The sequence below is a fragment of the Typopeltis vanoorti genome, chromosome 1, assembly GCF_054136105.1.
Source record: "Typopeltis vanoorti isolate ZY-2024b chromosome 1, IOZ_Tvanoo_1.0, whole genome shotgun sequence".
Taxonomy (NCBI): domain Eukaryota; kingdom Metazoa; phylum Arthropoda; class Arachnida; order Uropygi; family Thelyphonidae; genus Typopeltis; species Typopeltis vanoorti.
In genome coordinates this window covers 108,982,449-109,010,159 of record NC_143549.1, presented here as the reverse complement: position 1 = coordinate 109,010,159, position 27,711 = coordinate 108,982,449, and the positions used below count along the sequence as shown (strand labels likewise).

Here is a 27,711-nt window from a genome sequence, read left to right as displayed (position 1 = left end):
AAAAAAAAAATGTTCATGTTAGATTTTCGAACCCATGGATTAGAGCGTCTTTTTAATCAGATGGCATCATCCTTTCTGATTGAATCAGAACTGAAAAGAAAATTCTTAGACAAGGATGAAGTAATAAATGTAACATGTTTTTTTTTTTGGCCAGCAACGATAGAAAATTTCTCTGAGAAGAGAAATTGCTTTTATAGAAATTTAAATATCATCTTAGAGTAAGAGTAGAAGAAAAGTCTTTTTTTTTTTTTTTAATAGAAATAAAACAGGATTACGTTTTGATGCCACTGAAGTCAACAAGATTAACTAACTATTATCCGATACCTACTGAAAAATGACTTGAAGCTTGCTTAGTATTTAAAGTTATAGAGGTCGATATTCTAATAGTTTTTATTCATTTGTTTAGTGAAAAGTGTCACATACCAGAGAGTGAAGAATGCGACCCTCAGAATAACTGTGAATTGAAAAGACATTGCCACTTTTGTTTTATGGCTACAGTTAGAGAAACTCGCTGATAACCAAAGAAAGAAGGTAGTGAAAGAAAATTTAAAAAAAAAAATGTCTAATACCCTGGCATTAGATATTTTTTAATGCATAAAATTCAGGAGAAAGATTCATCCTTCGTCTCAAGTAATGCGACTAGAACAAGAGCTGGTAGTCCACTTGTAAAATATACGACTGTACAATGGAAGTGTACTTACGAGTAAGAGATCTTCATACCAATCACCACCAAAATCCTACACATTTTTCCGAATTATTTCTCCAAGGTTGGCGACACAAGCAAATAGAACTTCCTTCCGGATCGCCGTAGAATCCGTTTATTTATCCGTTAAGAGATTTCGGGTAGAGTTGACATTGAGTGTCAATGGATTTTTTTTATTTTTATTTTAGGACAGCGAGGAACAAAACGATAATTTGAAGGTAAAGATTTCTGTAAATCTTAACCAAACGGTGTCTTAGGTATAGGGTGAATAGAGATTAATTTCCAGATGTTGTAAAATAGCTGAACGGAAAAAAAAAATTACGCAAAACAGGAATTAACTCTGGAGAATAAAACATGAGAAAAATTAGAGAATCACCATCAGGACCTGGCGACTTTCATATATTCATGTGCGTTCACCTTTGATGTTTCAATCAGAGAAAAATCGTTAAATGTTGTACATTTGGAATGGCAGGAATCTAGGGGCTTAATTCTTCAAGAGATGGAAGAATTAAACCCTAGATCAGTAGAAGTGTCGACTCTATACTCAAGGGTTGGAAGCAGAGTTGAATAAAAGTTAGATCAGTACCTTTGGGGATTTGAACAGTTGCTATTTGAAAGTGGTACGTTTTATTTTTGACCCATTCAAAATCAGAACTTTAGTATAAATAAAAAAAAATGCAATGCTGATATTTAGGAAAAAAAACTATTGACATGATGCCAATAGTTTTAATCTTGAACAGTCTTGGCACATTTCATTCAGCATCAAGACACGGGATGAGGAATTTAAAGCGGAATTAAGAATAAATGTTTCCGTGCCTACCAGAATTTTATCAGTGATTGTTTATATGTATTTAAATGTTTGGATTTTGGATTAGGACTTGACAAGACATTCCAGTCAGAAAATGGAGAATAAAATTAAAAGAGCATCCAAGAGAAGGTGAGTGTGCAAGAGGACAAGAAATTAACATTAAGTGCATCTGAATTAATAGATGATAAACAACATTTTAATACATTTTAATACAGTGAGAAGAAAGAGATCAAGAATGCTTGAAGATTGTAACTGTGATAAGTTAAGCAAACAAACGGTTTTTTGTGAGCTTGTTGGAGTTGAAGCTCTAAACATCAAAATTAGGCACAAACTGCACCTTTAAGCCAAAAATAGAGTTAAAGAGTGAATGCCTGAGAAAAACAGATGATTAGCGATCGAATAATTGAATAGTTGAGTTTTAGTCAGGAGAAGGAGTAAGTAGGATTCTGCAGATTAGAGAATGCAATTGTACATAATCGCCATTGGAATTAAGATCAAGTACTTTTGTGAAGTCGATAAGGTTTTGGAAGGTTTACACTTTTTTCAGAATTACTTAAGGTAAAACGAAAATAGAAGAGACATTAAATATGTAGTGATGAATTAGTTATCACTATCGCTTTCACCATTCCTTCTACACACACATACCATAACCCGGATTTCCTGCGAATTCAAATCCGCAGCCATTTCACTGGAGAGCGGATACGCTAACCACTCGGCCAACCAGAGTTCATTAAGTAGTCTAGATATTGGCCATTTCAGGTTTGCAGTAAGCAAAGTGGTGGTAGCTTTACATTTTGTGATGGATTTCACCTTGGTGTGCTGCATAGTACAGCAGAGGTCTAGATCTAAAGCAGAGGTTAAATCTAAAAACGCTAGCGTTTTTAGATTTAACGTCCACATCAGGGGAATGGACATCATACGATGACCTATGCCTACGCTAGTTCACTCTCGTTAATTTCCTCCAACTCAATGACTGAATAGAAGCCCCCGTGGCTCTGTTGATGTAGACGAGTCCCTTGGTTGGAAAAGCCTGGATTCGAACTCCCGTCTATGATGTGAGGTATTTTCACTAAATGATGAGGCAGCCGGACTCATACGGGGGGGGGGGGTGCTGGGACATGTGGGTTTTAGTCCCTCAAAACAGGCAAACCGATTCCGTGAACGCCCAAATCTACAGGCATAAATACCTGTCCTTAGAAGGTGCACCAGAGTAGTGGTGTGCCGGCAGCATTAATTCGCCTGGATCCCTAACTAGGGGATTCTACCCGTCCTATAGGGAAAGAAAGAAGCGGTAAGCAAAACCTTATACGGAAGCAGTAAAAGAAATCCTTACCGCTTCTGTATGAGCCTAGTTAACTCACTTTCCGTTGAAAGATCCTTATAAAGATTCCTTACGTTCTAGTTGGTATCCAGATATACCAACAGTCGGTCTTTCTTCTCTAAAAACTGCATCTACAGTTTCTCTTTTTATGACCCATCTGTGTATTCTTACAACTTCAGTCTGCAAATATAATTACATTCAATATGAATTAAATAAATAAAAATCTAATCGAAGAATTTCTTTTGAGTTCCTTAACAACGTTTAGAAAAACACAAATCCATATTCAAAACCATAACTTGGATGTTTTCAAAAATGAAGAAAATCAATACGGCAAAGATGCTAGAAAACAAGAAACACTTGTTAAAAGTAGTTACATTCAAATCCTATAATCTGCTGTAACTTACCACAGAATTCTTTACTTTAGATGTGAGATGAAATTTTATTTAAAAACACGATAATGGAGATTATTCTTTGATTAGAATATTGTATAAGAAATAAGATTATCGTCAGTCTTTTAACATTATGAATGAAACGTGCTCGCCATCCAATTCCACAGCACTGATTGTACAAACATCAGTTGAAAAACTTAACTAGTCTCTTTTACGAAATTAGTTAAGGATTCTAAATTAACTTAGCTTGACAATATATTACTTTGCTACTTACTGAGCTAAATCAATTAAGAAGTAATTAAAGAACAAAATTGAGCACAATAAGCAACAAATTAAAATCTTAAAATGGTTCGTGAATATTTTCAAACTTTGTTTATGCTTCTTCTGTACGGGTCAGCTAATATTTATAAAATCAATGCACTCGTCTATTAAACATTTTAAAAAAGTTACTTTACATTTTTCTTTGGTTTTGTTTTTATGGAATCGTACTCAATAGTCTTTACTTTAATCATTGCTGCATTTCAGTGTATTTCTGCGACGTGCTGTTTCTAATCCTAACCAGCACCTGTTTATATACTGGCGTGCATTCTGTTGTCGATTAGCTGCGGGACTGCAAAAACTGCTGCTGTTAAAAAACCTGCCGGTTTTTTTTTTTTTTTTCACAAAAGATCAACTTGGTAAATGGCTGAAAAAACAGGAGGGGGAGTCTAGAAATTTTTTTTTCTTCAGGATGATACTAGTATCTAAGGTATAAATATCTTCTTCTGCAGATCTAGAATCAAGAATATTACCACAAAGAGACGCATTTTTTTTTTTTCCAGATAAAGTTAAAACAAAGAACTTCCGTAGCTCAGTCAGTATATACGAAGTCCTTTGGTCGAAAAGACCTGGGTTCGAATCCCGTTTAAGACGAGAAGAACCTTTATCAGGGCTTTTCGATGACTGGCTAACAACACAAAAACAATAAAGCATACAAAAATGTGCATTAAGTAGATTTTATTTCGATGCATTTCAAATCAGTATCTTTAGAGTACAATTGCTTGTTACGATAGACACGCGACAATGAGTGCGTAAATCAATTCGAATTGTAACGGACAGAAGTCCTGAAGTCCTAATTTAGCGCCATCTAATGTTGCGTAGAAGTTATTACAGTTGTGTTAAACTTGATCGTAAGTGACTGTCTCCCAAATTTTTGGCAGAATAATGGAGCCATACTTTTCGAAGTTAGGAGAGTGTTTCATAGTTAGTGGTGACTAATAGTCGCTCTCTAACTTATAACTACTTCTATATAGCACATTTGTTTTCTTCCATCTAATCTTGTGTCAAGGAGCATTCAAAGCGTGATCTGCCAATCCTGACTTGGCATAATGATCGCAGCGAATGTATATGCTCTCCGAAGAGGATGTTAACAGATTTTCCGGTCTGTCCATAGTAGATCATGTTACAATGTCCATAGTTGAATAGCTCAGGGTTGAATATTTGAAGTGTGGTTTGAACCTGGTGCGAAGATTACATTTCTTTAGTCCTTTATCATTTCAGAGGAACCTCGCATATATAGGACAGGAATAGTGGTGCTTTGTTCTTGTGTGTTTGAGGAAGAGAGATAGGAAGCATGTGGAGTTTGTCTATTTTGTAGGAGCTGCAGCCATTGACCAAAGAAGTGTGGCTAAAATAGTTGAGTTCCGTGGTAAGAGCTTCATCACTAGAACCAATATTCCTGGCTCTATGAGATTGCGTTTTGAAGATTACATACTGGTGGTCTGGATAATGATGATGTGATTATTTGTGCAGGTATCTTCCATTGAAAGATGTAGGTCAGTGATATATGTATGCCCATGTACTCATTTCTGAGACACTTCTGCAGTAATAAAGCTCAGAAGAAAGAAATCCTTACTCATTGGAAGGCAATAACTAGAAGGAGAAGAAATTAGCCACTCAATTTCAGAGAACATAAGAAGGCAAATGGTGAAGTTTGCAAAGAAGGCATTTATATCCTGTCGTGTACAACTTCAGATTAATCACAAATTAGAAAAAAAAAAGAAAAGATATTAGCAGAAAGATTTATAAATTAAAGCTGTTATACATCGAATGAACTTAAACCAGATGTTGAATATAGCATGGACATGTCAGACGAGTGGCTCAATGTTGCGATGTGTTGTGGAACTTCTGTTGTAGTCTAATTCATTGATATGTAGGCCATTGATATATATGCCAACCAAACTGGTTCAAGATAAGACTTTGGTTTTTGTTAAGTTTCGATAGCTTCTTTCAAACTTAGTTGTTAATTCAGTGTATGGCATTCCTGCGAGTTAAAGTGTTAAAAATCGCTTTTTGTGCTACTTGGCTTTGTCTTTTGATGAGAAATATACAAATACACCTGCATTAGTGAGATTTAACTTGTTCTTTCAAGGAGAGAAATGTCTTATTCACTGAAGAGAGTTTTTCAGAATAAAAAAAAAAAACTTGTAAATTCATTTCTTCACGCTTTCTTCTAATTTCTCCATGTTTTGATAAATCTTGGCTGGTAGCATACAACTAGAATATCTTTAAGTGTGTGTATGTTTAACTAATTTTTATTCTTTCACATTCGTTCTTTTTCTTTAGTTTTCTGAAAAAATAAGTCATACTTTCATATACATTCCCTGGAAATTTTGATCTTCAAAAATTCAGATTCATTGTCAAAACCTTGGAAATATGAATGCTGCAATTATATCTAATTAAATTATTGTATCGTATTTTACCGAAATATGTACGATCTGTTTTCACTTCTGTTCTCAGTTTGGCCGAAAATGCGTAAATGCGTAAATTGTTACCGCATTCTTTTTTCAAGTCGGTTATATTTGTTTGTTGTCAATGAAAACAACAAAAGGGTATCAATCATCATTTTAATCTATTTTAATTTTAATTCTTTTCAATTTTAATCTATTTTAGTTCATTTTGATTTCAATCTACTTTAATTAATTCTGTTTTAATACATTTTGATTTCAAACTGATTTAATTAATGCTTCAATTCATTTTAATTTTAATCTGTTGTACTTAATCTATTTTAATTCTCTTTCCTGTTTTACGATATCATTAAATTCTATCACATGACATAATCCCGGTTCGTGTTTAGTATTAAAGAACAGTGGTAGGTGGAGAGTCTAATATTTATCGTTTAGTATTTATGTTGTAGGAAGAGCAGTTATTTATTAATAAGGTCAAAATATTGTTTAGATATCATCGACGAGGTATAAATAATGAAAATATTCAGTTGTTTAAGAGTATACTTATCATTAGTGTAATTTTCTGTATTTGATGTGACAATTTACGTTTTTTAAGTGAACTAAATTACTTTCGCAGTTTAGTATGTAAGATTTTTGTTCTAATACTACAGTTTCGATATTTTACTTTCAGGTATTTTTAATTATATTTATAGATAGAGATACATATTTTCATAGAGTTTTTTATACATATGCAGTGGGCTCTTGAAAAGCTATCGGTAATCAATTTAAATCCAAACTGAATGTTTGAAGGACACGACAAAAAATTAGTATTTTAATCAACGGTAGCTGGTTTGTTTAATATTTCTATGGAAGTACTTTGGCTTGTATTCTAGAAATATTTGGATCACAAGAAATAAATAAGAGAGAGAGAGAGAGAGAGAGAGAAATGCTACTGTAGTATACAGTTTCTCAAAAAAAAAACCTAACAACACTTCCCATTTGCAATTTCGAAAACGCACCGTTTTGGAAACTTGCACATTTTATTTTGCAACACATCTAATGGAGAGTCATCACAACATGAACTTAAAGTAGAAAACTATGATGTACGTTAGCCGTCTTGATTTTGGCATGCAGCCATAGACTATCCGGTGTGTATACCACAGGGACAGATCACTGTTTCTCATTATCAGGTCAACAGACCAATAAGATTCGTTGAAGTCATTTTGAATAACCTCATGGACGATGGTAATTAGTGTTTTATTCACACCTTTTTACATTTTCGATATTAAAAAGTTGAAGGATTTTTATTTTTATTTAATTTTATTTATTTATTTATGAAAAACATAAATTCCACTGGAATAAAATCTTTCTTATGGGATGGCCTTTGGTACTTACAACTGGTTTTGATTCATTTTATTTTTCTTTTTTAAATAAACTCCAGATTATCTTTAAGTTTTGTCGATAGGGAGAAAAGTTCTATATTTATCAATTATTCATCAGACTTCGTTTGATAGATTTTCTAAGATATAAAAATGCTATACAATCATGTAGAACCTTTTAAGCTAACTACATAATTATGTCAACAATGTAGTAAAAGTTTCATTTTTGGTAATTTACATGTTGGTTGGTTGTACATTACTTGAAAGGAACTTTATGTTGAAGTTCTCTTAGAGGTACATCAACAGTTGGTTGCACAAATAGAAACTTTATTATAGAAACTAATAATCTTTCTTCTACACCACGATTTTTACTGCTAAGCCCATGCCATTTAGGTCAGTTTTTTTTAGATGAATGACTAGATGGGTCCGAAAAATATTACTATTTTATTAGAACGTCTCATCAACTGTTCATTTTTCAAAAAAGAGCATCTCATTTGGCTTAAGCGAGTTCACATTTGTAGGTTGATGAAGTCAGTTCAGTCGAGATTGAGTCAGATCTTAGACGAGAATAGCAGTTGCCAATTAACGGGTTGGTTAAATTGACTAAAAGAAATAAATGACAAATTAAAAAAAAAAAAAAGAAAGAAAGAAAGAATGACGCATCATCGTTCTCAACAAGAACAAGAACACAAGAAGAGATTCATTCCCAAGAATAATTTAACTTCTTGCAGAAATGTTTTGCATGAATTTTGAATGTATCTTTGCAAAAGATACGAAATACCATATGTCTTTTCTTCCTTTTCACCTTCCCAAGTAATTTAATCGGGAAAACGGATTAGTGCAGTAACGAAGTCTTCAGTTTTAGTTTATTATGTTAGTCATCAAATCTATTATTACTTACTTCTGATTGCCATTAAATAAAATAATAAAACACGTGGACAATTAATGTATGAAAAGTAATTAAAAGTTTGGATAAATTCTGTGAACTTTTGATTATTCCAACATGTTTCACACCGAAATTATTTAACGATATTAATCAGTACATTTATCCTGTTGCAGTAATCACATTTGATCCCAAACGATCTATTTATTTTATTCAGTAATGCGCAGCTTATGAAACGCATGTTTAAACGATAACTTGCGATAGCAAATTGCCTCAGCAGATAATACATTTCCTGTTGTACAAACGATTTGATAAGCATTAACAAAAGCAAGCGCTCGGTGCGAAGGCAAATACGTGTACTGTGGCCAAGTCTTTCCTTATCATTTAGCGCAACAAAACCGCTGAGATTATCACTTTTGCTGCAAGATACGATTAAGCTTGACTTTTTAATCTGAGATGGCTGTAACGTTTGTAGTTTTCCACGAATAGGATTTCTAAACCAAACAATAGCCATTTATCTGTTCATGCATCATAAAGCATTCCCAGAAGACTCTCGTTCAATATTTCACTATCCACACGACGAAGTTACAGTGCTACCATTAACCAGCTACATTAGTGTGAGCAGCGCGAGGCTCCCTAAAAAGTCTTGTACCATCCTGCCATTACTATCTCGACGTTCTCTTCAATTCCACTGTCGGCTGTAGTCCCCAAAGTCATCCGACATTATCACGCTGCACTAAGACGCTGATGACACGGTCTCCATGGTAACGCTCGCGCCTGTGGGAGAATGCGGTAGAAGTTAACAAATCTACAAACTATAATTATTCGCGACTCATAGAAAGACACAATAATTGTTACGATTGTGTTCGAGCCATTCTTTCTTTTATTCTTTGCTCGAGATTGCTTTATGAATACGCGTTTTATTCTGTCTGTTGTGTTGTCTTCTGGGTACGACTAATTTCGCTTAGTAATAGCTCGCAAGGTCAGATACGAACAAAATGTTTTACTTACAATGTCTGCTAAGGAAAGGAAGAATGGAAGCATAGAAGAAAGAACAGAAAAGAAAAAAGAAAGAGCGAGTGAGATGCAAAAAGGAAAGATCATTTCGATTCGCTTGTTCAGAAGAAAAGAACGGTGCACAATGTGATCGCACAGGAAACAATAGAATTACTTTATATTTTTATTCATATCTTAAAAACGCATTATCAGGAGTAAAAGCAATAGAAAATAAAAAAAAGTCCTTAAAACATTACCGATTATGTTTAGTGATTACCTTTGGTCTAAAGTTCCAGATAGCAAGAGAAAAAAAATTATTATATGGAAAAGATATTGGGTAGACGGTAAAAGATATAAAATAAAATTAAAAAAAAATGAAACGAAATTTAGTTTTCTTGATACCAAATAATTCGAACAATAATAAGGTGCAATTATTATTATTATTATTATTATTATTATTATTATTATTATTATTATTATTATTATTATTGATTTAATTTAAATAATATTATTTCAATTTAAAGGAACGAATTAAATTTAAAATAACAGTATCAACAAATAACACTTACAATTATCAATTATTTCAAATTAATTTAACTTTGAATACTTGGAAAAAAAAGTTTTATATTTTTGATTGATTTGTAATCGACGTTTCCACATTTTTACACCATCTTGTTGTTTCAATAGTACATAATACATTTCTATATCTTAGTTTTATCATTTGAAACATGCACTACAGGTTACAGCGTTTATCGATAAACATAAAATCGCCAATTTTCAATCAAACCAAAAAGTAATTTCATAATAAATAATGAATAAACATTTTTATTTTTTATTCATTATTTATTATTATTATTATTCATACCGAAGGAGAATATGCAACCAAAGGAAGGTGTGACGAAATAATATAACATTAAACGATGTGCCTTCCATGCGTCTGTTTCGATGAGAGAGAGAGAGAGAAGAGAGAAAGAGAGAGAGAGAGAGAGGTAACAATAAGTGAAATAATTCTATAATTCACATTGAATGGACTGATGACTATCTTCAGCATCCTGATTTACAACGATGCGCACTGTTTTGCCCAATCAGTAGAAAGGTGTAACTCTTTCCATTTTCAAGAAATAAACAGATGATAGAGAATGGTAAAGAATTACTTCAGATTCTATTAAGTTATCCATACTGTAGGTGTGTAAAATCTATTCATGTTTTTATCTTCAAATCTGATTCAATGCAATGAATCTTTTCTTTATAAAATGGCTTCGCATTCGAGAAGATGGTAACCGGAATGATTTTCAAACGTAACTGGTCATGCTTAAAGAGAATGTAGTTTCTTCTCATGACGTCGTAAAAGGCAGGTTTTTTTTTATTTTTATTTCAGCTTTATCTCATGGGTCTTATACTAAAGTTTTGTCTTCCATCTCCTCTTATACTTATTCTGTTTTCTTCATCCCACCCATTATATTTGTCTGTTGTGGCTTTTCCTCCGTTAACATCTTCCCATCTTTTCCTCGCGGCCTTCTCTCCTCTTTTCTGCTTTCTCATTACACCTAATTAAATCACCATTAATTGAGCTCTTTACGTGGTTTCTGATTTCACTTCTTTTCACTTATTTCATTACCAAGTTCATGTATTTTTCTTATTTTTGTTTCTAAACGTTCTTTAATCTAGTTAAAGCGTTCTTCCTTTCCCATGTTGATAACATCTCATTTCTGCAACGGATTTTGATAATTTGAGTAACTGAAGATACTTTTTATTCTATAATATTAAACTTATTTTGGTGATGTTTTATTTTCTTATTATGAAAAAATAATAATAATAATAAAATTAAAGAGTATCTATTTGTGGCTACATTTACATAAAAAATATTATTTTTATTTACATTTATTTTTGTCTTTATTGTTTGACTTAAACCCTCTTGAGTGTTCACACTTACTCTACGGTTGCTACATGAGGTACATTAGTTGACTTAGCAAAGTCACATCCATTAACCGCGAGGAGAATATGACCAATACCGAGGGAAAATACAGATTAGCAATGCTAGCTCCTTGATAAGTGTTAAATCAAGTATCAGCTGACATCAAGAAGAGCCATTTCTAGTACGACCGAAGTTTAAAATATTCTGAGACAATTTTTTTTTTCTTTTAATTCATTAACAGAATCTGAAACTTGTTTTGTGTATAGTTTTTACCTTGAATCGTTGATTAGTTCTTTTAGATTATTTAGAATTCTGAACCAGTGAATACTGGTAATTAAATCAAGCAAAGAAATTTGGTCCAATAATTTTGAGATTCTCGTTAATTTCACCATTATAAGAATGAGAAGCACGGGATGCTTCAATCAGTTATGATTTGAAGTCTAAGATTTGAAATCGAATAAGAATAATCTGTTTTTCACTCTTCTTCTTTTTCTTCTTTACTGAGAGCAAAGAAAACTACACCGTTATTCCAAGAAATTTAAAAGTGTAGCTTTTGTGACGAATCCAGTTAGTAGCTAGGTTTTTTAAAACTCATTTTGAATCCTTTGGTAGAATAGATTCCCTTAGGTTGATATCAACGGATAGAAGAATGCTCTGCAAGAATTGGCGCATCGTAAAGATATGTTCCTTGTATACCTCTCTTTTTTTATAAGTGGTTAACTGTGTGCCATAAAATTAGAACACCGATGCGTTTCATCTCGAGGATAAAAAACTAAGAAGACGATCATTCTTTGCTTACCAGGCACAATAGCACTTCTGTGTGTTTTGTCTTTTGACAACTTCTTGAGCAATTTTAGAGAACATGTCTGTGGAATAGTAAAATCGAATTGAAAATATTTATTTATTTTGCCATTTTTAACATATACTCTTTATTACTATGTACAAATAGCGTTGTATGAATGGTAATATACGACGTCTTTAGCTGAAAGAGAAAAAAACAACATATGAACTATAAAATGGAATGTCACATCAATAGGGAATAACTTTAAACTAAACGGAAGTTAGTAACAGATGATTGCTCTTTAAAAAAAAGGTACATATTAAAGGACAGATTAATGTACAACAAAACATTTATAGTATACTACCAAGAAAGACGAGAAAGTTACCTTCACTAACAGCTACTCCAATTGATAGTGATGAATAAAACTCCTTACCTGCGTCTCTGTTAGCATGAGGTTGGTCGCCACTTCAAAACGCTTGGGGCGAGACAGGTACTTGTTCATGCGGAACTGATTCTCGAGCTCCAGAAGCTGTTGGCTTGTGAAGGCGGTCCGCGGCCGGCGGGTCTTGCCAAGAACCGAAGGTTGGGATTGGCCTGTGGAAGAAGAGAGGCTTGCCTCAGACCACAGCATCACTATAGGCGGGACTTGACGTCACGCGTGAGAAGAGTATTAAAAAGAAAGAAAGCAAATGCGAGTAACATTATCTGCACATTCAACCCCTTGAGAAAACCGTGAATACTGGGGGGGGGGGGGGAGTTACAAGTGCACGTGAGATCGATGTATACATATAATACAACTTCCCTGAAAGGCTTAAGCGCGCACCAAGAATGTACAAGAGATATAAGAAAGAGAAAGAGATATGACGGAAGGTACGGCAGTCATCCCTTGGAAAAAGGGAATTAAAAAAAAAAGCAACGGTTCCTTCTACTTCCGTTCGCACATACGAAGGAGTAAGAGGATGAACAATTTGCTTATTCTTACTGTTCTCTCTTCCCGAAGACATGTGTAACATAAAACGTAACGTAAATCTCTTTATTAACTTAGCGACCTTTTCGGTTTGTTTGTGCGGCTGGCGTGATAGCTGTTTCTTCCTTACAACAGCTATCATCGTTAAAACTCTGTTATGTTATTAGCAAGGATTGAGTGTGATGTTCGGTTTTAATAACCAGTTATCGGGCTGTCCTTTCACCCTTACTATCACTTATGGTTCAAGTTGTTTGCGCTGTTATTCAATATATGAAGGAGCGACTGAAAAGCAAATGCATTTAGTTGCATCCTCACAATTTTAATGGTGGAAAAATGCCATATATCCGATAATAAATGTTGCATTGGCTTACTTTGTAAAGTGAAAATGAAACCTGTAAGAAAGGTTTCGTGTTGTGCAACATTAGAGTTCATATTCTTAAAAGGAAAGCAATAATATTGAAAAGCACGGTTTTGGCATCTTAGTTATGTGGTGTTAAATAATGACATTTATAAAATACGAGCATATAGTCTATCAAGTTCTAATTGTGAATGATATTAATATCACCAATTTTACTTTTAATTGCTAACTTTTTTTAAAAAAGACAAAAGACATTTTAGAAATGTTTTCTAATTTCTAAATTTAGAAGTTAAAAAAAAAGAAGAAAAGAAACATCATTCATTCTAATTTATTTTTCTTTTTAAGACTCTTTTAAAATAAATATTCATTTTATAACATTTATTTAAAATATTTCACTTATTTGTGCATTTTATAAAATTCATTTTTATAATCTGTATCATATGAAGATAATCAAAATCTCATATTAGAATCAAAAAGTCATTAAAAGAACAATTTGGAATGGTTGGTGCAATTATTTTTTTCTTTTAGCTTCTGTAGCATACAGCGTGCATTGCTGATGGTTTACAAATCACATCAACATCATGAATATTAATAAAGGAAAAGAACATGTTTATGGTGAGAAATATTCGATTTTGTAATATTCCTGGTGTTTTCTGAAGGAGAATAAACATTGAGAGAGAGAGAGAGAGAGAGAGTTTTGTAGTTAAAACTGCATAAATATCTCACGCAGATAAATATTTCAAATTAAATTCAATTAAAATCTTTCCAATTTTCCTATAATTGTTATTTTCTACGATTGATAAGTTAAAAATGAAACAGATAGAATAATTATCGAACTGCAACATAAAAATAAATTTTCTAAATCAGTCACAGGAAAACAGATAAAACGCAACTTAACACTTGCCGAACTGCGGTAGTAATTAAAATGCTTTTAAGTAACCTGATGCTGTAATTTCCTTAATTATTTTCAACGTAAAGAGATGCTTAAAGAATTAGACATTTAAATGAGAAAATATATTTTACAAATCTATTTTATTTTACTCATGTTTTTAAATGCAGGATTATAACGAGTGTAGTTAATTTAAACGTACATCACTATTATTGCTTTTTTCCTCTCCTTTAGAACTAGATAAATTTAAGAACTATGATTAAAAAAAATTCTTCAAATAAAAATTATGCTAATAATACACGTGCAACGTTATTTATTTATTTTATTTTTATTTTTTTGTTTGTTTTACAATTAATTTCAAAAATGAGTCTCGTCAGCATTGCATTCTTAGACTTTTTTTTTTCTTCACAATTCCGATTATGGGTTATAATAAGAGAAAATAAAGGCAAGTAATAACTATTTCATGATATTAACTAGTTTACTAATTACAGAAAAGAATAGTCCAATTGTTCGTATTGCAGTATGCGAAGACGTCCTGAGCAATTCTTAGAGCGAAGAGAATCATTATGACTAAATTAACGTTATATTATTATCTGTATACACTCTTTCTACTTTAGTTAATTTAAAGTGAATAAAAATGCCAATCAACTTTTTTTTATTGCAATTAGTTGTACAAATCTGTACAACTATTTTCCCATTAAACAAACTGACTACTTGTTAAACTGTTTGGTTGCAAGTACTGCACAGCATTATAACGTAGACAAATATGTCTTAACCTTAAGACTGAATGTGAATTTTGGTAGTCATTGCAAAAGTTAATATCGTGTATCAGTACGGTAGTGAGAGCGCATGTAGGAACAGTTGCTTTTCTGGCACAGCTTTTGTTTGGTCCTATGTTTTGCTATACACGCAATTTCGTGATTGTGTAAATAATCAGGTTAAGATCAATCGAGTGCTAAAGGTGGTGGTATAATGGATTGGTATTTAGTAATCCTGTTTTAGTTCTTTCTACAATTTTAGCAAAGAAATGTCAAAAGGTTTGCATTATTTGTTAAAGAATTAAAATGTTAGCATTAAATATCCCAAGAATAAGTATTAAATCGCTGGTTTCACAACACTGGTAAAACAACAAAACGAGATAGCGAATCAACTGGAAAAAATAGTTCTACTCGTTTTATAGCACTACTCGTGCTATAAAATGCCCAATTTGTCCATTTTATTACTAAAACGTGTAGAATGTTTTATACTAAGAAGCAGCTATTTGTCAAAAGCAAAGGTATTTAATTTCTCTTGACAAAAAGAGTTATAACATTTTTGTTGCTTGCATATCAGCGGCGATTTGCAAACTATTAGGAGAACTGCATTTAATAATAAGCTCTGGTATTCAAGGCTGTTCGTGTATATTATTGCACAATTATTAAGTTGCGACTAAGTTCTAAATCGAATTATGAAATTGTTTGATGAAATAATGCAACATAGTAAAATTACCCTAAACGTCTGGCAAATGTGCATAATCTCAGACATCTTCTTCAGGCTAAATGGAATCCACTAACACTTGACAAGTGGAGCATTTTGCCTCCAGAAGATACTTTTTTTTTTAACCAGGAGGGATAATAAAAGAAGCTAGATAAGTAGGTAAACGTGCTTGGAAGCCATTGTCTTGAAAGGATACCTACCTGAAACAGTATCTCGGATACACTGACAACGATTTAAATAATAAAAAATAAAATAAAACAAAACATCAAGTCAATGTAGGGCCAGAAAAAGCTGATCGATACCAGAAATAGAAGAAAGATAGACAAAGTTCTATAGACATGTTACATTCTAGTTGTTTAGCTATGTAGTGAGAACTGCCAGGGAAAAGATCTGAAACAACATATCATGTTGGATACTGTTTCGAATTCGGAATAAAATCAGAGCGTGATGCCATCAACTGAAAGTAATGCATGTCCACGGAGCTACAGAGGAATATCAATTTTGGACTCCAGAGGAATGATGGAGAAAGGTCGCATGGAGTATACTGATGGTCTGAACTTGTTTTACTGGCGCTCATTATGTCCCTTGGTAGCAGTACAGCAAAGATATAAATGGTGTTCCGCACTGTTTAGTCCTTGTTATGTCATGTTGACCATATACTTGCATACGAAGCCGCCGTCCCATATAACTCTCTATTTTACAGGGCAGATACGTGTCGTCCAAAGAATGGTCGTAGGAAAACAGTAATGACTTTATCTTGATGGATTGTCAATCAGAGGATTTCAATTCCGTCGAGCATCTTTGGCATTTGGTGGATAGAAAGAGAGACGGAGAAAAAAACCTACAGGCAGCAAACCAGATGAAACTGGAGGAATTCATCGAACCGAATGGGACAGAATACCAAACGAATATCATGAATTGTTGACATGTAAGGGGTTATAACTATAATTTCTGCAACAGTTTCAAGTGAGTGAAACATTTTAAAACAGTTGGATGAAATCTTGACGATGATATTAGGAGTTGATGCCTTTCACGTCTCTCAAACTAAACTAAGGGTCGATGCGTGATCACGGAAGACAATTATCCATAAACTAAAATCACTCATGAATATATCATGGAAATTAGCAGACCAATCCTGCCGATAACTGAGATCTGAGCTGGAGCATGATTCGTCCTCACAATAAAGTAGGAAATGGAAAGAAAGGATATGTGGGATGATATCATGAAGATCGCTGACAAGGACAATGGGTGTCGAACAATTTCTCAACTCACACAGTCAATGGAAGTCGATGGAACAGATCGAGTTGGTTCCGATGGATACCATTTATGAGCTCGCAAGCCTCTGAGTCACCTCTGTTTTAAGTCTCTACCTGCCCACTAAATAAACATATCGAAGGAAAACGTTTCGAAATAGTTATTTACCACAGATGAGGACTAACTCAGAATACAAAGAAATAAAATTAATAAGCAAAATATCAGTGTTTGGCAAAGATTTGTCTTTGCTAACAATTGTTTTTAAAAATGGGCATCGCATAAACTAATTAACCCATGTTTTACTTTAGTTGCCATGGAATGATAGCACATTTCCAAAACGTTTTGTAGCAACATCGTGAATGCACGAATTACATTAAGAGAAACGAATTAATCCATCTCAGTTCGGAAATTTGGAGTAGTATTCATTATCTATGCATAATTGTTGATAGTCTTGAAAGGAGGTTAAGCTGTTTATGTTATAGTTATGTGTAGACATCACTGCAAAAGGAATGTTTATACAGTATAACGTAATAGAAGCAAGTAGTTCTCGTCTTTTTCATATTATGTAATGCCCTGATGAGCCACGGCTCTCTCTCTCTCTCTCTCTCTCTGGTCTGAAATGCCTGCACAGCCTAGTCTAATGTAATCTACTATGAGTAATGAATTTTATTTGTGGTATTTATTTTCACTGTGCAATTTACGCATCCTTGTCTGAAAGTAAAAGCGAACATTTGTTAATTAGAATGAGTGCTCGCGCAGAAAATGTCTCAGAAGGCTTGCGAAACACGTGTACTATATATGACTTGTACAGTGCTTTCTCCGTTGAAGGATAGGATGGATTTTGCATTAATTTTCTTTGGTGTATATCCTAGAAAAAAAAGCGGTAGTTGTAACTCCCATTGTGTCATATGATACATCTACCAAGGATTGTGACCCAGAAGCCTATTTATCTACTTCCGTCAGTAATGACGAAAAAAGAACGAGAGAGATAACAGTAATGATAAAACCTACCAAAAATCGCACTTTTCAAATGGCTTTTCTTGTTATTCTATAATTTCAGAAGTACACTAAATAATGCGCTTTAAGATAGCACAAGAATTTAGTAATTAAAGATGCAAATACCATAATAACCAATGACTGACTGAATGGTAAGTGACAACATATTAAAGAATGAACTTTGTATATAGAAACCCAATATTCTATAAGACAACTACTTGCGATATTATAACAAGTTGTGTATAACAAGAAAACAAGTTGTGTATAAAACTGAAAATTCTAATAATGATATCGGCCTCCAAAGCTAGTTCATGACATCAGAAGAAGAAATCGGTTTCAATTACCTCTCATCTCCCCCTCCGCATTCCACTCAAACAAGACAAAACATTTGCCAAACTCAGGTCTTTCTCTCCATCCAGACGTCTTTGAGGACCACTTGAAACATGAAATGTTTCAAATTCCGAGTGTGTGTGTGTGTGTGTGCATATATATAAATATATATATACTTGGTAACCCTAATCTACAGTATTCCCCAAGTTAAAAAATTAATTACACACATACACACACACACATACATATATATATATATATATAATTGTCAGTCTATTTTCTACCCATATATATATCGGCCTCGACCATAGATGGCAACACTATCAGCGCGACTTTTTTTCTGAAGTTGGTACATCTGTCATAAGAATCCATGTGAAATTGCAAGTCATTCCGTCAAGTAGTTTGTTTTATACAGCTGTCTGAAGCAAAGGTATTGTTTGAATCCCTTGAAATAGATAAAATTAAGTATCGTGCGGTTATAAAATTCTTTGCAAAAGGTTTAACGCCAAAAGAAATTCATTCGAATTTCATAAAAGTTTATGGACACTCTTCTCTTTCGTTTTCGACAATTAAGAAAATGTGCTGCCGAGTTTAAACATGGCCGTACAAGCCTTGAAGATGATCCACATGAAGGACATCTAAAACGTGTAACAACCCTAGAAATCATTGATCAAGTGCACGATATAGTATTGGATGACCGGAGCGTCAAAATGCGTAAAATTGCTGAGACTATAGGCATTTCAAAAGAACGTGTAGGATATATTTTGAATGAAGAATTACATATGAAAAAGCTCTGCGCAAGATGAGTACCGCGCTTGCTAACAGCAAATCAAAAACGCACTCGAATGAAAATCTCTGATAAAAAGAATAGTAGCGGCCGGAACGAATGATTTAAAAAGTGAAAAATATTCTATGAGAGAGGACTTGAAAGAATTTCTAGCGGTAGCAAAAGGAAAGAGTGAAAGAGTTAAGATAGTTACTCTGTTACCGGGGTATGACAGAGTAGAGTTGAGAAGGAGGGCCATAATTGCGAATGACTCTATGCGACGGTTGTGCAGGAGGAATAGTGTGGAGTGAGTCTGACGGGCGAAAGGACTTATACAGGAAGGATGGTTTGCATCTGAATGGATTTGGTATTCGGAGACTGGAAAAATTGTTGCTGAATGAAATGAAAGTGGATGTGCAGAATCAGGAAACTAGAGCTTTTAGGGAGGGTGGGGATGCTGTTAAGTGGACATGCAGACATCAGTGAAGCAGCTGAGTGTAAGAATGTGTATAATATGCCTGAGTTAGGACGAAGGATAACAAACCAAAATGGGACAGTTAGCATAAGGACTCAAAATAGGGGTGGAGCTAGGGAACTTCTGCACTTTATGTGCAGAAGTCCCCTAATGACAGGAGTATTCGTCCCCTAATGTCCACTAATGATAGGAGTATTCGGAATAAGAAGGAGGAATTTTTGACCTTGGTTAGTTCTTCCTGGCCACAGGTTATTGGCATTAGTGAGACACGGCTGACAGAAGATGATATAGTTAGTGGGATAGAATGTGAGGGGTATAGTGTGTTCAGGAAAGACAAAGAGAAAAGAATGGGGAGGGGGGAGTGTCATTGATGATAGCTGATGAACTGCAGCCAAAGAGCATAGAAGGTCAACTTCAGGATAGTGAAATTAGCACATTTCAGGCTATCTGGTGTGAGATTGAAGTCAGGAGAACAAAATTTACAGTTGGGTTCTGCTATAGACCAGACTATGGAATAGATGATGGAGACGGTATGTATAGGCAAATAAGCTCAATGAGTGGAGGACAGGTAATTATTATGGGGGATTGGAGGGAGAAGAGGATCAATGGGAGGAAGGAAATGAATTTTATGCAATTACTAAGGTATAACTACCTGAGACAGTATGTAATGGAATATACTGGGGTTCGAGAGTGCTTGACCTAGTAATAGCATCTGAGAATTTGACTAATGAATATGACCATGTTGCTACCTATTGGTGAGAGTGATCATAGGGTCATGACCTGGGAGGTGGCTAAAGGTGTGAAATTTTCGATTAAGACAGGGTACATGTGGAATTACCGTGCTGGCAAGTATGACAAGCTTAGGAGATTGCTTGGATCAGTGCCTTGGTATGTTAAATTGCAAGGGCTGAATAAACGTTTATAGTGCATGGGAAGTGGATAAGGAGCGTTTGAGGGATGTAATGGCTGACTGCATACCTAGAGTCCGGAGAGTAAATCAAGTGAGAGTTAAATGGATGAGTAACACCATTAAGCTTGAGCTGCAAAAAAAGAAACAATTGTGGGTGAAACGTAAGAAGAAAGGTGACCTGCAGGCACACGAACAGTACAAAGCACAGGCCAGAAGGTAACTAGTGTGGTAAGAAAAGCAAAAGCAGATTATGAAAGGAAATTAGCAATGCAAGCTAAAGTGAATCCGAAACAGTTCTTTCGATTTGCTGCAAGTAAAAGAAAAAAATGTAAAAGGCAAAATGATTCTAAGGAATGCCGATGGCAGGGAGGTAACTGAATCAGCTGAAATAGTAGAATTACTAAGCGAACACTTTGCAAGAGAATATCATCTAGGCTGTGATATTGCAGGAATGAGAGAACGAATGGCTGATACAGGAATTGAAGTGAATGAAATGGAGGTGAATAGTATATTTCCGAACTATAATGTAAATACATCTGTGGGATTGGATGGTATACCAGCTCGAGTCTTACGTGAAGCGGCAAAGGAATTGTCACTTTCCTTGACCATATTGTTTAATTTAAGTCTCAGTTCTGGGTTAGTCCCGAGGCGGGTGGAAAGAGGGGAAAGATAGTTCCATTGCATAAAGGAGGTTCCAAGACTGCTATTGTAAATTACCGACCGATCAGTATATCAGGAATCGTTGTCAATGTTTTGGAGATATTAGTCAAGAGCAAAATACAGGAATGGATAGATGAAAATGGCATACTGTATGGAGGACAGCATGGTTTTGTGAAGGGTAGATCACGCCTAAGTAACTTGATCACGTTTTATAATTTTATAATACGGCTGAACTGGATAAGGGTAATGGATTTACAGTGATACTGCTGGACTTTGCTAACGCCTTTGACAGGATACCACATGGAATTCTAATCAGTAAACTGCAGCACATGGGGATGGATATAGGGTTGGTGAGATGGATAGGAGGGGGGGGTTGATGGAGAGATATCAGAGAGAGTAGTTTATTCAGGAGTGGAGTCCAAAAGAAGGCCTGTTACTAGTGGTGGGCAACAGGGTTCTGTTCTTGGACCACTGCTCTTTAATTTGTTCATTAATGATATAGGAAAGGATCTGAGAGGAATTGTTCATTTTTTTGCTGGCGATGCAAAGTTGGGCAGAGCAATAGCGAATGCACATGATGTCAAAATTTTTCAGAGTGATTTGGAAAGATTGGCAGTCTGGGGGATAATGAGAATGGATGTCAGTTTAATGTAGCAAAGTGTAAGGTTATGCAATTTGGGGTGAAAAAATTAGCAGCAGTATATCACATTGGTGGAACTGTACTCCAGGTGGTTGACGAAGCCAGAGATTTGGGTGTGTTGGTGGATAGGGAGTTGAAGTTTAGGGGGAACATAGCAAAAGTGGCTAAAGCAGCTCATCAAATCACTTGGTTGCTGAAAAATACTTTCATGAGCAGAGATAAGCAAGTTATTGTTCCTCTTTATCGAGCTTTGATAAGACCCTATCTTGACTACTGTGCCCAGATCTGGGCCCCTGGGTTTCTTCTTGATGGGAAGGAGGTGGAGAGGATCCAGAGACGAGTGACCAAGATGATAGCTAGTCTATGGAAAGAACATTACGAGAACAGGTTGAAAATCTGTGGGTTACAGAAATTGGTTGATAGGTGGAAAAGGGGTGTATGATTGAAACATTCAAATTACTGAAGGGTTTTTACAAGATTAATTCAGAAAAAATTTTTCAGAACAAGTCTGGTGATGGAAGAACTAGGGGCCATCCATGGAAACTCAGCAAGAGTGTAGTTAGCAAGGGTGTTAGAGATAGGTTTTTTACTTGGAGAGTGGTGAATGAGTGGAATAAGCTGCCAGTTTGGGGTGCCATGACTGTAAATGAGTTCAAAGCAAAGTATGATAGATACTGTGTGAATGCCGAATAGTTGTTCTTCATATGATGTTTAGGGCCTCCTCGATGAGTCTAAGGACTCCTTGGAGTTGCCCGTAATAATAATAATAATAATAATAATAATAAAAAAACTGATTTTGTGCTTCGATTTACTATGCATGAGACTTGGATTCACCATTACACACTAGAATCCAAACAGCAGCCAAAACAGTGAACAACAGGAGCCGGTTGTTCAGCGCCAAAGAAGACAAAGTGGGTTCCATCATCAGGAAAGGTCATGGCATCGGTGTTTTGGGATGCTAAAGGTATTTTGTTTATTAATTATCTTGAAAAGGATAAAAGAATAACCGGGAAATATTATTCCGATCTTTTAACCAGACTAGACGAAAAAATTGGTGAGAAAAGACCCTGTTTGCAGAAGAAAAAAATCATCTTTCATCAGGACAATGCAACTGCCCACAAAGGTGTTTTGGCAATGGGAAAATTAAGGCATCTGCACTGTGAATTGTTGGAACATCCACCCTATTCCCCAGATTTGGCTCCCTCTGACTTCTATCTCTTCCCCAAAACTAAAACTCTTCCTCGCTGGTCAGCGTTTTTCTTCGAATCAAGAAGTGATTTGCTGTAGAGGGGTAGTTTGCAGATCTTACTAAGAACCACTACAGGGACGGGTGGGGATAATGGCGCGGAGCATCTCTGGAATAAATGTATTAGTCTTAAGGGAAATTATGTTGAAAAATAAAATAATTTTCAAATTATAATTTTTTTTTCAATGTTAGGCTGAGAACTTTTCAGAACACCCTCGTATATCCCTTTAGTCCAAACCAAAGGATACTCAGCCTGGACATTTCATGATGTATCAAAATAACGCTCTATCCTACAAACGGTTATAACAGCTGATTTGAGGAATATTTTTCAAAGGAAAAGATCCACAATTAATTTGGACGTTCCAAAGACCTAATCTGAATTTTAATTAAAGTTCTTGGAACTAGTTAGTGCACTGACTCACAGAAAGGCCTTTATATAATATTTTAAACTGCTGTTAGAAACACATTGTCGTAAAAAGAATATTACAGTAGTTATATGTTTTATCAGTACATATTCATACGAGCAATGAAGAAAAAATAATTTGAAAGATTTAAGAGTTTAGGATGTCACCTCTGTTATATCATAAATTATGATATAGATTGTTTTAATGAAAAGTAATGTTGAAATCCGTTTATATGTAATTTTGGTTTAAAGTGCAATGTAAATATTTCGGTATTTAATTTCTTTAGAAGAAAGAAATTTAATATAATATAATTTAATTAAAATTTTTATTTCTTTACCTTTAATCTGTGTTACCTACCTGTTTGATAAATTTAGAAGAACCACTACCGATGAAACAGTACTACTGCACGAAACTTATAATTCGCTAAATGCAGTGAAAAAAAAATAGCAAAGACTAACTGAAAAAGAAACGTCTGATGCATCTGTTGCAGAAAGGTGCTCTCAGTAATATCTTGAATCTGGTATCTGGATCTTTTCCCTGCCATCCTAGTTTCAAACGGCTATTATCCTCTTCCATTCTGTTTAAGGTACCACATTATACTGTCTTAGATAATCTCATCATGCTTATTCCTGAATGCTAACAGTGTCAAATTTCCTTCTATGTTTTTTAAATATGATTTCACCATTGATACCACCTGTTTACTATCCTTCCTCGCCCCCTCAAAACTCGCATATCTGTGGTCTTTCTCTAGTCTTTACTGAAATCTTATTTATGTCACCTCTTAGATCTGAATGCTAAGTTAAAATTAGTTTGAAGACTGTTTTATACAGCTGATATAGTGTTTTGATTAATTTCTTTCTTATTCCATATAAATTTATTCAACTGGCTTCCCCTACGCTTTGCTTATTCTGTTGTCCATTTCCGTATTTAATTTATTTTATCTATTTATTCATTGGACATAATCAAACGTCGCATGGTCACTCCGTTCCTCGGTGATGCATACCAGTTCTCGCCAGGTAACCCTGTTGTGTGCTTTTCTGGAGGTCAATCACTCCAGACACACAATCTATCCATTTCATTGAGGATCCACCCCTTCCTCTTTTTTTTTTTTTCAGGGACTTGTCCGTCTTCACTAAAAACTGTGCCTATATAGCCGAAATATTTTAATCTTTCTGTAAGTTCTCCATTGAGAATGCAGGTGATGTTTTCATTATTCCGTCATATTTTCAAAGTTTTTGTTTTTCTGTTAACGCTTTTCTTACCAAGTGTGTTGCAGTAGTTATTATTCAATTTAGGATTTAGGTAAAGAATCCTGAATACATGCACTGGATTTATTCATGAGTTATAAAATCAACTGCTCCGATCTTGATTTCTGATTTACTTCCAGCTTTCTTCATAATGTGGTCCATATAGATTAAGAACAAGGGTGTAGAGACTGTGTGCTTTCTTTGATTTTAAATCAGACCGTTTTATTATACCTTCAATTCTAACTGCTGATTTACTTGATTATTGTTGCTGTTCGTTTCCTATAAGTGTCGCGTCTTGAACACGGCTTTTATTATTATTTATTGACGCCTTATGCTGTGATTTTCCAGATCTGCAAAACAAAATTAATACTTGCTACTAGTTCCATGATTTATTTTCTCGACTATGTGATTTAAATTTAGAAATATGTGATCCTGTCAACTCTGAATTGTTCTGAAACTAGCTTGTTTTGCCCAGGTTTATTTCCACAATTTTCTCTTCTCAAGTGTCTTGGTATAAATCTTTTATGTGGTTAATATTTAGTAAAGACGACATTCCTCAGTAAATGCTCACTTTCCAACAGTTACTAAAGCTATCGGTTCGAATTTGCTCGTCTGTTTCTGAATGTCTCTAGGTAAGAAATAAATCTCATCGTCAAGAGTGTGTGATTACCTCCCCGCTTGTTGGAAGTCTTACGTGGTTCGGAGAAGTTCCATGTTCTGTCTCTTGAGTAGGGTTTACGAAGATTATGTAAAAAATAAATAAAATTTAAAAAATCTCTTATCACTCCCAAAGTACTAATGTATACTATAGATTTACAACATTTTGTGGTGTGGGAGTCATATTAAAAATTCTTGCATTCAGTTTTATTTCCTTTTTTATAGCTGGTTACTATGAGAGCTCTAATTCGAGTTTCTATATTATGCAGGTCTTCTGACTTCTGAATTATTCAGTTCGGCCACCGTAAAACTTCTAATACCTCCATAAATGCATTTCGAGTCGAATATTATCTACTCCATCTCACTTTCCACATTTCAGTCTTCTGATGGCTTTTTCTAGCTCCAGTATTGACATATACTCCTGACTGCATCCTAGTGAATATTTTCGACCATTGTCAATGCTTATTTCATTTAATAATCTTTCAAAATATTTATTCCAGACATCCATAATACCTGTAATATCTATACTTCAGATTTTATTTAACCAGTATCATCTGACTCCTTTTGCAGTGGGCTCTTTCCTCCATTTTTGTGCTTTTTCAAGAACCGCCAGAGCATTTTGCCAAGTCTGTCATGTTTATCTTTCTATTCTTGCCAAAGCTCGGGCAACGTGCTAACTTCCTTGACTCACTCACTAAATTTTGATGTATTTTCTTCTTTCTATAACTGTTTTTTTAAGTTTCTGAATTCTTTCAGCTTCTCTCCAACAATATGTGTGCATATTTTAAACTACAGTTCACGTGTGCGATCTGCTTGAGTTTGATTCTTAAAACTTTTTTTATATATCTTTTTTCGGTATGAAATTATTTTTATTCTGCTCAAAATCACTTCTTATTTCAGATCCCAAATATATATATATACACACACACATACTTGTATGCTGAATTGAATATATTACTGTCATCAATAATACAGTCTATATGACATTTTTTATTTTTTGCGTGTTCACACCAACTGTGAAATAATCGAATTTTTTTGCTGAAATATGATGTAATAACTAATTACATTAATATTAGCTTCGTTCTTTTCTCCAAATTTTCCTAAAATCTTTTAATATGTCTGGCTTTTTTTCACTGTGACGTTTCCATGTCCAATAAAAAGTAAATATATATATATATATATATATATATTTTTTTTCATTATGTCAGTTAACACCTCTGCAATGACCCAATAAATACGTCTTCTATCACTTCTGCAGAACCCTTTCAGTGGAACTCTACGTACAAATTGATCTTATTGTCCAATTTCCCATTTGGAAATTTGCTCATATCACTCTACTTGGATTGCCTACCATTCAAAAATTTCATCTCCATATTTAGTGTTGAATGCATCAGTTACTCCTTCATAACAAATTATAGCTTAGCAGTGCCTTCCTGTTTTAATTATTTTTTTCTACTTCCATTTCTATTCCATTAATACGTTTTATATTGATGACGCTGTCAGTGTCAGTCCTGGTTCCTTGACGAAAAGAGCAACACGTTGTTTAATCGGATGAGGTTCCCAACCGGCATGATATTTCTTCATGTTGCACCATCTTTGGTTGTAATTTTTAAGTCAATACAGAATGCAATTTGGTGGGCTAAGTTTACCCCCCCCCCTTTCATTAATGCAATACTTAGATGGATAATGTAGCGTGGCTCACTACGAGAAGGTGTAAGTTACCTGGTCTCGTACAGAAGTGAGATGTTTTTTCTACCGAAAACTCTGTTTTTTTAACCCCTCAAAAAACTGGCAAATTCATCAATAGAACAGACTATTTAGTGACATAATATACTGGTCTCATAGCAACTGCTTTTGCCGTAATTCCAACACTCACAACTAGAGAAAGTATAGCCTGAGCATTGGGTAAGAATCTCTAATCAGTTCTCTACATTCATTGAATGCTACTTGGAAGGTCCTTTGTCAGTTAGTTAGTTTTATGAATCTTAAAAAAAAACTATTTTTTTTTCAAAACAAATTGGAGTTGTCACTAAAGGCTAGGATTATACAGTGGAAACCGGGGTTCCTTATTAATCTTCAGCTTCAACTTGAATCTTCAACTTATCACTTTTGTCTCTTCTCTGTCGCTCTCTGATCACCACATAAACACGCAGAACTTTACACAAGGTAGATTTCCTGCAGTTCAGCTGCTCCGATTGTGAAGTTATTTTCTTCTATTTCTTCAAGGTACACAATTCCATTTGTCTCCATTTTTCCATTTGCTCCGATCACTTGGAAGATATGCAGAAAAATTTGCTAATCTTATAGTGTGCACGTTTCTACCAGTTTTGGAAAAGTTTACTCATTCTCTTTACCTCACTAACAGCTCTTCTAATACACTACAGGTGCGTCTTTCCTCAGAGACAATCATATCAAAGCCGTTGGTGATTAAAAAATAATAATAATGTACACTGCAACAAGATTAAACAAAATTCTCGATTTTCTCTATTTATACAGAAAGCGAGTAACAAGTAGATAATCACCAACAAATCTATATTCGTGTTTCATTTATAATCT

General features: G+C 34.4%; 1 protein-coding gene across 1 annotated transcript in view; it reads right to left on the bottom strand.

The window, feature by feature from the left end:
- LOC150110304 (uncharacterized) overlaps nt 1-27,711 on the bottom strand; it is a 154,249-nt gene that overhangs the window by 12,732 nt on the left and 113,806 nt on the right. Inside the window, exon 2 of the mRNA XM_090392726.1 lies at nt 12,314-12,474. Coding sequence (XP_090248852.1) covers nt 12,314-12,474 — 161 coding nt within the window. The remainder of the gene's footprint in view (nt 1-12,313; nt 12,475-27,711) is intronic.